The sequence below is a fragment of the Idiotropiscis lumnitzeri genome, chromosome 15, assembly GCF_059441095.1.
Source record: "Idiotropiscis lumnitzeri isolate Australia: NSW breed Sydney's pygmy pipehorse chromosome 15, RoL_Ilum_1.0, whole genome shotgun sequence".
In the NCBI taxonomy this organism is placed as follows: Eukaryota; Metazoa; Chordata; class Actinopteri; order Syngnathiformes; family Syngnathidae; genus Idiotropiscis; species Idiotropiscis lumnitzeri.
In genome coordinates, this window is record NC_142405.1 from 10,098,209 (window position 1) to 10,112,730 (window position 14,522).

General features: G+C 41.0%; 2 protein-coding genes across 3 annotated transcripts in view; both read left to right on the top strand.

The window, feature by feature from the left end:
- The first annotated feature begins 992 nt into the window (after positions 1 to 992).
- On the top strand, positions 993 to 6,971 carry kpna2 (karyopherin alpha 2 (RAG cohort 1, importin alpha 1)). Of its 2 annotated transcripts, none has more exons than XM_088317358.1 (11): positions 993 to 1,130; positions 1,356 to 1,477; positions 1,564 to 1,704; positions 3,794 to 3,882; positions 4,056 to 4,324; positions 4,408 to 4,502; positions 5,033 to 5,296; positions 5,882 to 6,115; positions 6,209 to 6,391; positions 6,506 to 6,655; positions 6,741 to 6,971. In XM_088317358.1, the coding sequence occupies exons 1-11, from the start codon at positions 1,016 to 1,018 to the stop codon at positions 6,828 to 6,830; spliced, it is 1,752 nt and encodes a 583-aa protein (XP_088173484.1). In that variant the 5' UTR covers positions 993 to 1,015; the 3' UTR covers positions 6,831 to 6,971. The 2 variants fall into 2 exon arrangements, with proteins under 2 accessions (XP_088173484.1, XP_088173485.1); XM_088317359.1 differs by having other exon boundaries at positions 1,015 to 1,126.
- A 1,628-nt stretch (positions 6,972 to 8,599) lies between these two features.
- The window catches only part of smurf2 (SMAD specific E3 ubiquitin protein ligase 2), a 43,065-nt gene continuing 37,142 nt past the window's right edge, over positions 8,600 to 14,522 (top strand). Inside the window, exon 1 of the mRNA XM_088316907.1 lies at positions 8,600 to 9,103. Within this exon, the coding sequence (XP_088173033.1) occupies positions 9,052 to 9,103 (52 nt within the window). The 5' untranslated portion in view covers positions 8,600 to 9,051. The remainder of the gene's footprint in view (positions 9,104 to 14,522) is intronic.

Sequence of the window (14,522 nt, forward strand, 5' to 3'; positions counted from 1 at the left end):
TATGTATATAGATATGTGAGTGTGCGTATATATATATAAATATATATATATATATAATTCATTTAACATTTGCACATCTTACAAAAATAGCATTTTTACAATCTAATGCAACAGACCAATGTATGAACAAAATACACATCTTCAGAGCCAATCTTCCCTAACCTGCCTCGTCCCCACTCATTGACGTCACACACTACTCAACTGACGCCTCCCTAATATACACAATACAATGAACAGATGTTACACTATGTATATTTTGCAAAGAGCACCAAAGCTTGCCACCTCTGGTCTACATGAAATCTTGAAGGTGGCACGGTTACCGTTATAATGTAGGCTAAAGAAGGCATATATTAGCTTCAGTAGAACTGTCCACTCATTGTACTAAACTAAACAATATATGCATCGATTCTTCCCCCCCCCCGTCTCAATATAATACAATTTGATACACTAACTAATGGAAAAATCCAAATCTGTCAGTGCCATTCGTTGGACCATTGTTTCCTTGTGTTGAAAGGATATGAATACAATTCGAAGCAGAAAACATTTATCTTCTTGTATACGCAACGGATGTGTAATCTTTAAAAGGAGTGGACTAGTATGCTAGAGCCCACAATAACTAATCAAGTCTGTAAATGCTGTCCTATATTCTCCCCTTTTTGTACATTCCATCTTATTATTTTATCCAGTTTCATTGAATAATCGTAATTATAAACCAGCGGAAGGTAAAGTATGACGATTACAAGAATATTGTGTTTTATTTCTGAATGGTCATTACATTTTCTGTCATTTAACCTTTCTGTTTTACAACTATATGTTTTTATAACATTCATTTACAAAGGTTAGGTAATATTAATGTTGATTTTCAAGTACGCTTACTCTTAAAAAAATGTAAACTTCCATAACGCTATGGCCATAGGCAAAATATAGCCGATAGATGGCCACGTTCATAAGTCTCGCGATAATGTTAGTGTGACAACACTTCCGGTGCGCCGAGTGTTTCTTTTCAAACAGTCCAATGATGGGAGGCGGCTGGATGCTTGTGCTCAAACTGTCCAATCAGAACTCTTTGTTCCAGGAATTTAAAGGTCTGTGCGGAAAAAGACGCACAGTTAGAAGTTTTTCCGAAGTAGGTAAGCTAGTCCTCAGTTTTCGCGACATTTTTTGGGGGTGATTACGAATATAGTCTGTTTCATTTTCCTCTACTTTTAAAAATATTTACCTTTACAACATGTTAACTGTTGGTAATATTGTTTAATCGGTTAAATGTTATGCTTAATACGTATTCTGTCGTCATGCTAAAGTGTCACGAGGCGTTGCCGAGTGGAAGTTGGTTAACATTGATTATTGTACGACAGGAACTCCTCTTCAAAAAAAACAACTTTTTCCTCACTGTTGTCGAGCTTCATTGACATTGTGTAAAATGTCCGAGAACATCGCCCGAATGAACAAGTTCAAAAACAAAGGCAAGGATGCCAATGTAAGTAAGCGTGTTTAAAATGAAGACTAGTGCTCATTTGCACATTGGCGACATTTTTTGGGGGTTTGTGTATAAATCGCACACAGGAGCTTCGACGCAGGAGAGTGGAGGTGAGCGTCGAGTTCCGCAAGGCCAAGAAAGATGATCAGATGTTCAAAAGAAGGAACGTGGCTGCATTTCCCGAAGAGGTCACCTCTCCTCTTCAAGAGAAAAATCAAAACGGCCAGGTAAGCAAATTGTCTCTTTTAGACGTGCCAGTGCCACCCTTTTCAACGTATAGTCGACAATAATTTGCTTCGCCAACGCAGTTATTGCCACGTTTTAATAACCGCTAATCGTCACATACGATTAACAACTATGTAACAGTCCTGGTTATGCGGAGTCAGCAAAAAGTACAATCGATGTCATGTCTTTTAGAGGTTACTTCAGAAGTAAAATGATTGATACAGTTGTGAAATCATAGGAAGCATCAAAGACTTGATAAAGAACATACTGTAATGTTTTTTTTTTTAAAAATAATTAAACTTGCCTCCCAATTAAACATCAAAATAAGAACAATTAGGATAATTTACAAAAAAAATAACTTGCATATAAATCCACTAATACAATAAAATTATTTGAACACATGCCTAAAAAAAAATGTGTCTTCAAAGACGTTAAATGCTCTGCATTTCTAATATTTATGCTCTTCCAGAGTCTTGGAGCCCTGAACCGAAAAGGCTCGATTACCCTTAATTTTTAACTTTGAGTTGGAACAGCCATAAGCTTGATTAGACAATCTCAGTTGTCTATAAGGCTTGAAAAGCTCACCTCTATATTCTGGTTAGGGCTGGGCGATAAACAGAAAATTTGCCGTTACCGAAATGTGTTACAATGACCGACATAATTTTGCCCATGTCTGTAAATTCGGTGTCTAAAAAGAAAAAAGTATTTTCTGCCCCTTTAAGACGGCTACAGCGCGTGTCGTCACGTGACTCCACCCTACAGAACAAGAATGTAAACAAGACGCGTTCGTAGCCGGCGATTCAAATTCAGAAGCGGCTGACACGGCTGAAGACGAAGTAACGTTAGTTGAAATTGTTCCTGTCGCGCTTTTCCCGAAAAGAAATTCGACATCTGTCGTTTGGAAATGTTTTGGGTTCCATAAAGACGATGTTTAAGCAAAAGAACATGAACTGCAAAGTGCATCGTAAGCACCAAAACAGCGCGTCCAACATTCTTTTTCACCACCCACAACACAACCTTGCTGTTGACTTGGAGCTTGTATTAAAAGTTCAAAGTGAGGAGCAAGTTTGGACAAGTGACAACAGTCCATAGCGGAGGCGACACCATACGAGCGAACGTCTCAGAGGTGGACGCGATAGCTCTAAAGATATAGCTCCTCTAGTTACAGTGGCGCGCACAGGATTGAAACGCCTCATGAACGTAGCCGACAAGAGGTACAAAAATATTTTTTGCAAACCGTACTTCCCGATATGGACAACATTGGGACGGGAGCGGAGACATGTCAAGCATTTTGCATCCACATCCGACTTGTGGTCGGGTCGCAACATGCCTGTTTGAGCCTGAATGTGCAGTACATAGACGACAATTGGCGACCGCGCACCAGCGTACTCGAGACCGCATTTTCCTGATGAAGCACACTTATTTGGCACTGGCATTCCATTGACATTTTTTTTCATTCTATTTAGCATTTTGTTTACAGGTGACTAGCTCCTTTGCACATGGCATTATTTATATTGTTTACAAGATACCTTTACACAAATCTAGGCCTTTGCAAATGGCATTACAGCATCTCGGCACAATCTATTTGCAGAAAAAGATTTTGTGAGAGGTACCCTTTTTGTCCTGTTTGTGACATTGTTCAAATCATGCAAAGCAAGCCATTTGGAATGTTTATACAAATGGTTTTTGTACTTTTATGTTTCACTGAAAGTAATGTGTTGGTCAATAAAAAACAGTTAATATGCATTTCCTGCATTTATTTTGATTTTGGTCCTCAGGGGGAATTTATCGTGCATTTATCGTTATCGAGGTAAAATTGCCCAATTTGCCGCGATGTTGATTTTAGGTCATATCGCCCAGCCCTAATTCTGGTGTCATCCCGTGGAGGGCTTTGAAGGTGATGAGCATTTTATTCAAAGATTTGGGGGTGGGGGGGGTTCTTTATATGATAGCATAGACCTAATTTTAGCTGTATTACGGAGTAGCATGACTTAAGAAGCTTTTTACAGGACTAGGATGGTGTTATGACACTATGCAGACACTGTATGGTCTCAGATGTTAAAATTTGTCTGTATATTGTTGTCAATGAAGACTTCCAGCCAGTGGACAGTTGATGAGATTCTAACCGGAGTAAACACTGGTAACGTGGAGTCTCAGCTGCAGGCAACACAGGCAGCAAGGTTAGTGTTGTGTTTAAATTGGTTTTGTTTTGTATTGCATATGTTTTGATTTTGCCTTGTTTTACTCTGCTGTCTGCATCCAGGTGGTCACTGCAAAAGATGATCTGTTCTCAACTGCCTTAACTAGATGAACAAATAAAATGAAATCAACATGCTGTTTATTCTGATTGCAGGAAACTGCTGTCCCGGGAGAGGCATCCCCCAATTGACCAAATCATCAGTGCTGGTCTGATCCCCAAATTTGTGGCCTTCTTGGGACTGTCTGACTGCCCTCCCATCCAGTTTGAAGCATCTTGGGCATTGACCAACATTGCCTCTGGGACGTCTGAGCAGACGGCTGCTGTGGTGCAGGGTGGGGCCATTCCTGCTTTTCTTGGGTTGGTCACATCCCCCCACCAGCACATCAGCGAGCAAGCTGTCTGGGCTCTTGGAAACATTGCTGGTATTAACACTTAATGTTCAACATGAGACAATATCAATTGATTTGGTAGTGCAGCGTGATTGCTTCCATATTCTGTTGTTTAGGTGATGGTTCGGCTCTGAGGGACAAGGTGATCAAGCATGGAGCTGTAGCCGCCCTGCTCAGTCTGCTCACAGTGCCGGACCTCTCTGTATTAAGTGTACGTATCTGCTTTGAAATGTGCCTGTTAGGCTCCTCTCTTTGAGTTCTCAAAGCGGTTAAATTGTTACTAGGGTCCTTGTTTTACAATGGTGTCCACACAAGACATTTCAAGGTTACAATCTAGTTTGTGCCGTTCTGCAAGAATTTATGGACGCCGGAAGCACACTCAGATAATGCCATTCTTGCTATTTGTATTTTTTTTATTTATCGCCTAAAAATGTCATCCATACAAACTTGCTACGACGCACCGAATGATGTTCCATTGAATCTGTCTATCAGCCCACATTGTCATATATAAATTAGTTTGAAGCTTTGATACAATCTGTTAATGCTTTACATCTGACGAAAAATTCATTTTTTTGTGTTATATAAAATAAATCAAAACAATCGGCACATTTTTTTAATTGCTAACTGAAAATACTCAAGTACAAATGATAACACAGATTTTTATTTCAGTCTCATTTTTGACCACGAGGGGGCAACCCAACTTTAAAATGAACTCTAATAGAATGTATTAATTTTTCTCAGCCTGGTTACCTGCGAAATGTGACCTGGACAGTGTCCAACCTCTGCCGCAACAAGAATCCCTCACCTCCTCTGAGTGCCATTGAGCAGCTCTTACCCGCTCTAACACTCCTCCTTCACCACGATGACAAAGAGGTGTTGGCCGACGCCTGCTGGGGGGTTTCATACCTGACTGACGGTTCTAATGATCGCATCGAAGTGGTGGTGCAGGCAGGTCTGGTGCCTCGCCTGGTCAAACTGCTTGGCAGCACAGAACTGCCCGTGTTGGTGAGTATTGCAAAACGGCAACCCCCGGCCGTTTTTGGAAGAAACTCCATTTCATGTCATATTTTGATGGACCAGAATAAAAGCACAGTGGTTATAACAAAATCCAACTAACCATTATGCTGAATGTAGGTGCTGTGTGCGATTCTCTCAAAGACGGTCACAATGCAACCTGAAATTTAGGTTACACCGTAATTGTTTAGGTCTCCATCGTTGCAGAAAATCCTGCATCAAAAAGACTATATTTTAGAAATGGAAGAAAGGTATTCATTGCTCCTCCCCTAAGTTTTGACAGCCTAATGACCTAATTTGCAAACCTGTCGCCACATACAGTAAGATGTAAAGCGGGCTTTATTTTATTTTTCCCCTCTTTCCCTTAGAGAAATATGCCATTAGGCTCCTTGTTGGGGAACGGTGAGCAATTAAATTCAAGAGAAAAGGAAAATTATGTTGCCCGTTAAATGGTAGCACATTTTAGGTTCATTCTTTTATTAGTATTGTTTTATTTGTTTCCTTCTTTCAATGTGGCCCGCTGCTGTGACTCTTTTGAAGGCAAATTTTAAAATGACTCCTTTTGTGCACCCGCAGACCCCTTCCCTTCGTGCCATCGGTAACATCGTGACTGGCACAGATGAGCAGACTCAGGCAGTGCTCGATGCCGGGGCCCTGAGCATGGTTGCCCCATTACTGTGCCACAGCAAGGCCAACATTCAGAAGGAGGCCGCCTGGGCTTTGTCCAACATCACGGCGGGAAAGGACACCCAGATCCAGGAAGTAATCAACGCTGGCCTTATTCCACATTTGGTCAATGTGCTTGTCATGGTATGCTTGACTTATCTCTCATTTTCAAATATCTAGCCCAGGATGTGCCTTTTTATTACTCACTCAATGGGTTCTCTGTCCTTTTTTTACAAGGGTGACTACAAAACCCAGAAGGAGGCTGTATGGGCTGTGACAAATTTCACCAGCGGGGGCACTGTTGAGCAAGTTGTGTACCTGGTTCAGTGCAATGTGCTGGAGCCGCTACTCAATCTTCTGTCCTCAAAGGACAGCAAAACTGTTCTTGTCATCTTGGATGCCATCACAAACATATTTTTGGTTGGTGCTATACTTTTTTTTTTTTTTTTTTTTAATTACCTTTGCGAGACAGAAAAATGAATTGCTGAAGTTGTGATGTCTTATTGTCACCTACCCTTTTTTTTTTTTTTTTAGGCTGGTGATAAAATTGGTGAGTCACAGAAGTTGGCCCTGATGATTGAAGAATGTGGTGGGCTCGATCGGATTGAATCTCTACAGTCTCATGAGAATGAGATGATCTACAAAGCGAGTCTCAACTTGATTGAGAAGTACTTTTCTGAAGAGGTAATGGCCTTTTTTTGGGGGGTGGGGGGGGTGGTCTTCTTTTCTTCAATGTTCTCACTTTTTTGCCTCCGTTTTCAATTCCTAGGATGAGGAGTTGCAGTGTGTTGTCCCTGAAGCAACAGCCGATGGTTATGAATTCCAAATCAGTGAAAACCCAAGCACTTTCAATTTCTAACTTTTGGCATGACTGCCTCCTCACTGCTTCGGTTTGTCCTTGCTCATGTCAATGTTCTCTTCTATGGTCTGTTGTATGTAGTGTACATACTGTTTCAAACACTTGATGAGCCACTTGTGTAAATAAAGCTGATGGACGTTGTGTGGGGGGGATGTTTTATTTGTTGAAACTGCTATTGAGAATTTGAAGATAAACTTATAGGCTAGCTCCTTGTAATCTTGTTTCTTACTTAAATTTGCGAAATATGCTCACAATACCTGGGCAGGAGCTTGTGCACAACATAAATGCATGATTACATTTAGTGCCGATTTGATATCTAATAATGCAGTTGATTTAATTTGCTTTCATAAAGCTCAGTTTTAATTGACATTCAGATGTAGTTGGTGAATTTTTAAATACAAAGAGCTACAATGTCAAAGTAATGCTTTGCAGTTTCATGTCACTGAATGTCAGAATTGCAATAATTATCAATGCGAAATGAACGACCGAATGTCAATGGCAAAGAAATCTCTGACGTGACAGTAGATGATTTCAGGGGTGTCAATTCTGTTGCATTAGTTGAGAAGTAGAATGACTTAAAAAAAAAAAAAAATACATTTCTGCTAAAGCACCAAGATGAATCAATATAAATTTTAAATATTTCCCTGTATTTATGACATTTGATCAGAATAGATAAAACTGTTCAAGTAGTCACCAAATGATGGTTTCTGTGCTGAGACCGAAGCAATTAGAGCATTTCTTTGGTGGCATCTCAGTGCAGAGAAAGTGTCGTTTTGCAGCAATTACTCTACAGTACCAACATTGTTTTAAATGGGGTGTCTGTCTGTTGCAGGCCTGCATCCATGTCCATTTGGATAGTGCAGATTTATGTTTCTAATTATAAGCATCCTTGCGCTGACCTTTATGCATGTTACCCCAGAAAAGTACTCCTAATGGTTTGTTACTACGACACTGAATGTGTAAGATTTTTTTTTTTTTATTCCGAGGGAGTGTTGGTGTGCCTGCAAATACACAACCAACTATTGGCTCCTTTTCAGATGTAACCTCTGTTTTGGATTGGTTGTTTTTCCTTTGGTGTGGTGGTTTCTTGGCTGAATCCATTTCAATTAAGTAAAATTAGATCATTTCTTTCTATGCTGCTCTCTCATGGTCTCCCTAGTACGAGACCACGCATTCTCTGCTCACGTATTTCCAGAAAGAATTTAAGGTGTACAGTGTCTCTCTGTAATATCTGCACCCCCGGTTAAACTGTTGATAGCCTTAAAATATTTTTTATTGCAGGAGCATACTCTCAGACTAAAATTTGTAGGAATGGTTCATCAAGGCCGCATCATGCTTCTCCCTCATATCTGCCCCCAGACTTCAACCCCATTGAAACCTGTGGAGGGCGCTCTCCTTGTGGGACATGCATTGGACGCCGTTTTGTTGGCAAAAAGGGGTACTAACAGTTGTGACGCATAACTTGATGTAGATTTTTTTTAATGTAGGAATAAATGCACTTTAAAGGTTGTCTTTCTATCTTTAAAATGGTCCTGTATTATTTTGGCCAAAACTAAAATTATTAGTAGTAAAAGAACAAAATAACCAGAGGTACCAATAGTTATGGGGTTAGTGGAGCAAGATAGCTTCACCAACAGAGAAAACGTGTAAATATTAATTCGTAATTGATAAGATGCAAAGACGCATTCCAAATTGTAACGCTTTCTAAACAAAAGGGGGCGTGGAGGTTACGTGTGCTCTTAAAGCGACAGTAAATCGGGAATCACCAACCTTGAGGACACGCTGGGGGGTTACGCGCGCGAGAAGCTTGGAAGTGTTGTGCCACATGTGAGGGGGAAATGTTTGGAGTGTTGTCGTCACTGGTCAGTTCCCTGCAGCCCAAGCAGAGCGAGAGGCAGGGGCAGCCTCCTCAAGTGGGAAACACGCCGGAGGACTCCACACTTCCAAGTCCCCGCCAGAGGAGAGGACGGCTCCCAGGATGTAACACCGCCTCAAGAATAGAACATCTCTTTAAATTAAACAGCGCTCCATTCACGAATTTTTAAATCCATTTATTTTTCTTTGACATTTTTTTTGCAATGGCATTTCTGTCCACATCCGGGCCACAATGCCTTGACTCCATTATTGTCTAAAACTGGCGGAGAGACTGATAAATCTTGTTCTTTCCCCCCCACCTAACGACTCCTTTTGTGAGCGCCGTGAAGGCTGGAACAAAGAGGTGATGTCTAACCAAGGAGTTCGGCGGAATGGACCCGTGAAGCTGCGATTAACAGGTAGCTAGCCATGTTGTTTTAAGCCCCCCTAAAGTAATGCTTCTATTCGGTCGCACATTAGCTTGCAGGGCTCAGTGTATTTCCTGGACCGGAGGAACAGTTCCCATGGGCCACGGAGTTGGCTCATCGCCGCTTCTCTCTTCCTTCATTTCCACGTTTGCCCTTTTAACCGCTACTATACATTTTAAAACACGCTAATTTCCCCACTCTCCTGACATTTGTGCACCCGCTTTGTATGTCACTACATTTGGTTGAAAGTGTTGATAATTGTTAATGGTAATTGTGATTGTCGCCACTTAACCAGCCGTAAGTCGGGTCCCTCCGGATCAGAAGTAGCTTGCTATTATGTATTTGTGTTGTCACTCTATTAACCAAGTAGTTAATTTGTGAGCCGTGCGTGTGTGACAACATAAGTTTGAATTAACACATTTACTTGATACATTTTCGAGTGCGGCCAGGCCAGTCGAGTCACAGTTGTGCTGTCAGACGAGCTCATTTAAAGTTAACTAGCCGGCGTTAGCTCGCTAGTTAGCCCATCGTACCGACACCGGCTCTGCAATAATCAAGTCTTTACAGCACAGGTGTCAAACTCAAGGCCCGGGGGCTCGATCCGGCCCTCCACATCATTTTATGCGGCCCGCGAAGGCAAATCATGTACGACTTCACCTTTCTTGCTAAAATGCCAAAATTCCAAATTCTCATAAATTTTTAAAACGCTAAAATATTGCAATCACTTGAATTACAATTGTTCTTACTCTCTGACCCATATTAACCTAATGCTGCATTGTTGCAAACCGATTATGTAGAAGAAGTTAAGATTAGATTAGGAATACATAGTGCAAAAATAGCCTTGGAAAGGAATTTAATTTTTAAAACAAAACTACCATATTCTTAATTTTTTACTTGTTCAAAATGCATTTCAGAACACCTTGAGTAACTGAGAATGAACTCGAACACATTCAACCAACATTTTTTTTAATCATGTTGTTAAACAGAAGTCTGTTTTAAAAAAGCAGCAGTGTCATTTGTTATGTGGGCAGCTGATTAAAAAATGGTACTGGAAATTGTGCTTGCATCACCTCCGCTTTTTCAGTCGGCACTGTGATTTAAATAATGTTATGTACTGCCAAAAGCATATCTGGAGCCCTGGTGTCCGCTAGCCAGAGGCTGAGCTGCACTGTGTTTGTTTATGGATTGTATAGCTTGAGTGGTAGTTTTACATCCTGTCACTAAACTATTATTCTCCAAGTGGAGACTTGTACAGTACAGAGTTATACAGAGTCTGACATTAAGCCTTTTTAGGAGGTGGCCCTGTCGATAAAAATATGTTTTTTAATTTATAATTATATATGTATGTCTACCTGTGGATAAAAAGTGAAGCATTAGCACTGAGTGGCCAAAATGCACGCAATTATGTAGCAGATAATTATTCATTGAATGGGGGCGATCAAATGTGCACCACAGGGTTAAAAAGAAAAAAGGTGATTGATCAACTGAACTGGAAACAATTGTAAATATTGAACAAGAGATATTAAACAAGCAAGAATGTGTTGATGACATCACATTTATTTGTAAAATTTGTACTGGTGGCCCTGTTGGGCCAGCATCAGTGAACGTGGTGCTATCGGGTCAACGGGCTACTCTTAGCGTCGGCCACTGTAATGTTTTTGAAGCATGCCCGTCAAAAATAATTTCCTGCGATGGTTTAGCAACCTGAATTTGTTGTTGGAATGCGCCATACTCACTATCCTATGCCAACGCTGTAGTGACGTCATAACTGCTGTAAATATTTGTATGACAAACTGTCCTTGACCATAACTATAAAACAAACGTCCTTGTAATTGTCACACAAATTCTGTTTATGCGCTGTTCCATCGTTGCATTAGGACATAGTTGTTTTCCTCTTTTGAATGCGATGTGTTGAACACCTCACCAAATATCAAAACGTCGAGACGTTTTAGCCTGCCAATAATGTCGTTGCGCCTCCTCCTGCACATTCCCTGTAAGATGTTTGCTTTGTGCCTTTTAAACACAAACAGCAACAAGGTTTACATGAGAGCTCAGTGTTTTGACTGCGGGAAGGGGCCGACGGCTTGGCCTTTTTTGATCTACTTCCAGGACCTGACCTGTATCGCATTCCCTGGGAACTGTGTGTATATGTGTGGAAGTGCCAAGTGAAATATTTAAGCGATAGTGTTTTCTGATAGGCGTAAGTGGAGACAACAAGGGCTGGTCTTAATGAGAAGGATTAATGACCTGCACGCGTTTGATTGCCAAGTTAACTGCAAGCTTTCACAGATGTTTACAGTTGTCATAAATCACACACACATAATGAGAGCGGTACCAAATATTTGTAACGTGATATGTAGTTTGGACTCAACGCCTTGTTGTGTTGATACAGTAAAACCTCCCAGTAAGGAAGGTAATGTCAAAATAATCTATTCCAGGGTGGAGCTGTCGCCACAAAAAAAAACCTGCTATATTATATTTACTTTCAGATTTACGCTGCATGGTGTAAGTGGCACAATCTGGTTGCTTAAAAATTAAAAAAATTAAAAAGCAAAGAATCGGAGGTCGGAATCAGGCCTCTTGCAAATCTGGGAGAAAAATGTTTAAACAGATGGTGTAATTGGTGTATACGAGAGTTATACACTCTCAATATGAAGCCATCTTAACGTCATCAGAATGCACAGATTATTAACTAATATTCCAATTAAAGCATTTCTTGAACTTTCTGGAACGCTTGCGACAAGAAGTGGGTGATATGACGTGGAATTGAATGTGAATTCACCTTGGCTTGAAGCAAAATGCAGCGCGCTCCAGTATTCGACTGCAACCAGCACCGATGCTGTTGTTTTCGCTTCCACCTGTCACATCAGAGTGGTCAACTGAGATGCATCGATGTAGAAGGCATTGAAACAACAGTTCAGAACATTTCTTAGAGAAATTTCCCCATCCTGGAAAAAAATAATAACATAATAAATTAAGTGATTGTCAGTTTTCCTCCATAGTTGATCAAGGGAATCAAGCAAGCCGAAGAAAATGTGATTCAGTTAAAACTTATGCTTGTTGCTTTGTGGTTTTAGGAGATCCACTCGATTCTTTTCTGATATCATGCGTTCTTTTTCCCGATAAAATAGCAGCATTCATTCCGTACTGGGCATTTGACAACAAAAAATTTGCGGATTTTTGCGTGGGATCCCGTTCATGTGAAAATGCCCTTTTGGTGACTAAACTATAATTTTTATTTAACATATTTCTGGTTGTAGATGCAAAAAAAAAAAGACATTTTCGGGCACTTCAGTACAATATTTTATCACGCAAGAGCCATTTTACAAATCCTTGGAGTCCATCAGACTGTGAATTATTTTGTCACCGTGGTTGGAGACTACAGTGGTCTCCTGGAATGCCAGGAATGTGAGCCCGCTGTGGAAAATGGAGAGAGCCGGACCTCATTGACCGGCTCTCCTCCTCCTCCTCCTCCACTTTACGCCGAGTGACACTGAACACCCCGCCACGCTGCGTAACAATAGGAACTCACCACCTCTTCAAAATAAGTCTTTTCTCCTTTGACAACTTAGTCTTTCACGTGCCGTGTCATCCCACCGGTGTGATGCCTCTGGAGAAAAAGCAACGTAGCAAAGGAAACGCAATAGGAAGGACAGTCTGGTGCTAAAACCCAATCGTTCACCGCACATTGTCATTATGCGTGTCTTTGTTTAGCGCTGCACAGCTGTGTATATACAAGCTGGCTCACACTTGCGCGACGCTTCACATGAAGTCACGGGCCCGAAGAGTGTCACTGGAGCAGGTTGATTACTCACACAAACCTGAATTTGTTTCCAGCCTCCTTGTGATGGATGCCGTGCTGCTTCCAAACAGGCCCGTAGTTGTTTGTGCTGGAGGCGTCCTTCCTTGTTGACAACCACACCTGACATGTCCGTTCGGAAAGCAGATGTCTCAGATGTTTGTCAACTATTAAGGTTAGGAAATATGTCAGGCAAGCTGCTATAAGATTAACAACTGAGGCGAGAATTGGCCCTTGAACTCACAAAGACAGGCTGCCGGTACATTGTACAGCTGGTCGCTCGGAAATTAAATAACGGATTAAAAGAGAATACCTGAGTCAAATGTTATCAATCTTCATGAAACGATTTTTACTGATGATTTTGAAACAATGAACCAGAAGTGTTCATGTAGTATGTATGTTTTGCAACGCATGAAATAGTAATTATCAAGCAACAACGAAATCTTCATTGTGTGATAGTTTGAGCTCTTTGCCCACGTGTTTGGGAAACGTCATCATGGTCGAATGAAGCCATGGTTGAAGTTTTTGGTCATGAAGCCAAAAGGTATATTTGGCGTAACATAACACTCCACCAAAAGAACACGACGCATACAGTGAGGCATGGTGGTGGTTGCATTATGCGTTTGTTTTTTCTTCCGTTGGAACTGGGACTTTTTAGACTAAGTGGAATGATTCTTGAACATTTGAACTAGCAGTCCGCGTTATGATAAAACCTTCAGTTGTCTCAGAGTAATATATGACAAAAACCTGTTTTCAACCGGGGTGTGTAGACTTTTTATATACACTTTATTGTACCGTTACTTGTATGTTACTCTGTGTGTGTTAAGTATGTTGATTGCTGGCAACCAGGCGCCAGCTCACCGCAAACCAGGACAGTTGGTGGAACAGAAACTGATTTGAACTCAATCAAATTGTCATCTTACTGAATTGGATCGAATTGTTCCACTGTAAAATTGAACCATCGAATTGCATCGCCCACCGACCATGTATTGAGATTTGTTACCGAATCATCTTTTATTGTGGAGATGCACACTACTTCTTGACAGATTAGGCAGTAGAAACTGAATGGATTGATTTATTTTTTTTCTTCCCTCTCACATAACCGTCTTAAAGAAATCACGTAAGCATGCTGCTACCATTTTGAATTTCCGATTAAGAGATGATTGAAGTTTTTTAAGTAATGCGGAACAGGCATAATATTTTTGGTTTATCATTCCTCCTCTTCTATGTTTTCCCTCTTCCTAGTTGAGAGTCACCACATGACTTGTTCGGCATATGGTTTGCTCATCGGAATTCTTTGGTGTGGTGTGGATCAGCGTGCAGTGCTAGAATCTCAGTGGGATTCCCTCGTATTCTCCACTCGCATTCCCACCTCTTCCTCTCTGAGTCACTCCTGTTCTTTTCCGTTTCTAAGCTTCTCCGCTCCTCTGACCACGTCCAAAGCGCTTCCCCTCCAATCTACCCCTGGCACAAATGTCTTAAACTGTTACAAGAATATCAACGTAGGTTGTCCTATAAGATGACTACAATGCAAGAAGACAGGCGGCTTGCAATAACAAGATGGCAGGCGTTTGCGTTTCACACTGTGTAAACAAGGCGAAGATGTTTCCA

Coding starts and splice junctions, on each gene's coding strand:
- kpna2 (XM_088317358.1), top strand. CDS start 1,016: ATGATGGGAGGCGGCTGGATGCTTGTGCTCAAACTGTCCAATCAGAAC. Junction 5,297..5,881: donor GCACAGAACTGCCCGTGTTG/GTGAGTATTGCA, acceptor GTGCACCCGCAG/ACCCCTTCCCTTCGTGCCAT. Junction 6,116..6,208: donor TGGTCAATGTGCTTGTCATG/GTATGCTTGACT, acceptor TTTTTTTACAAG/GGTGACTACAAAACCCAGAA.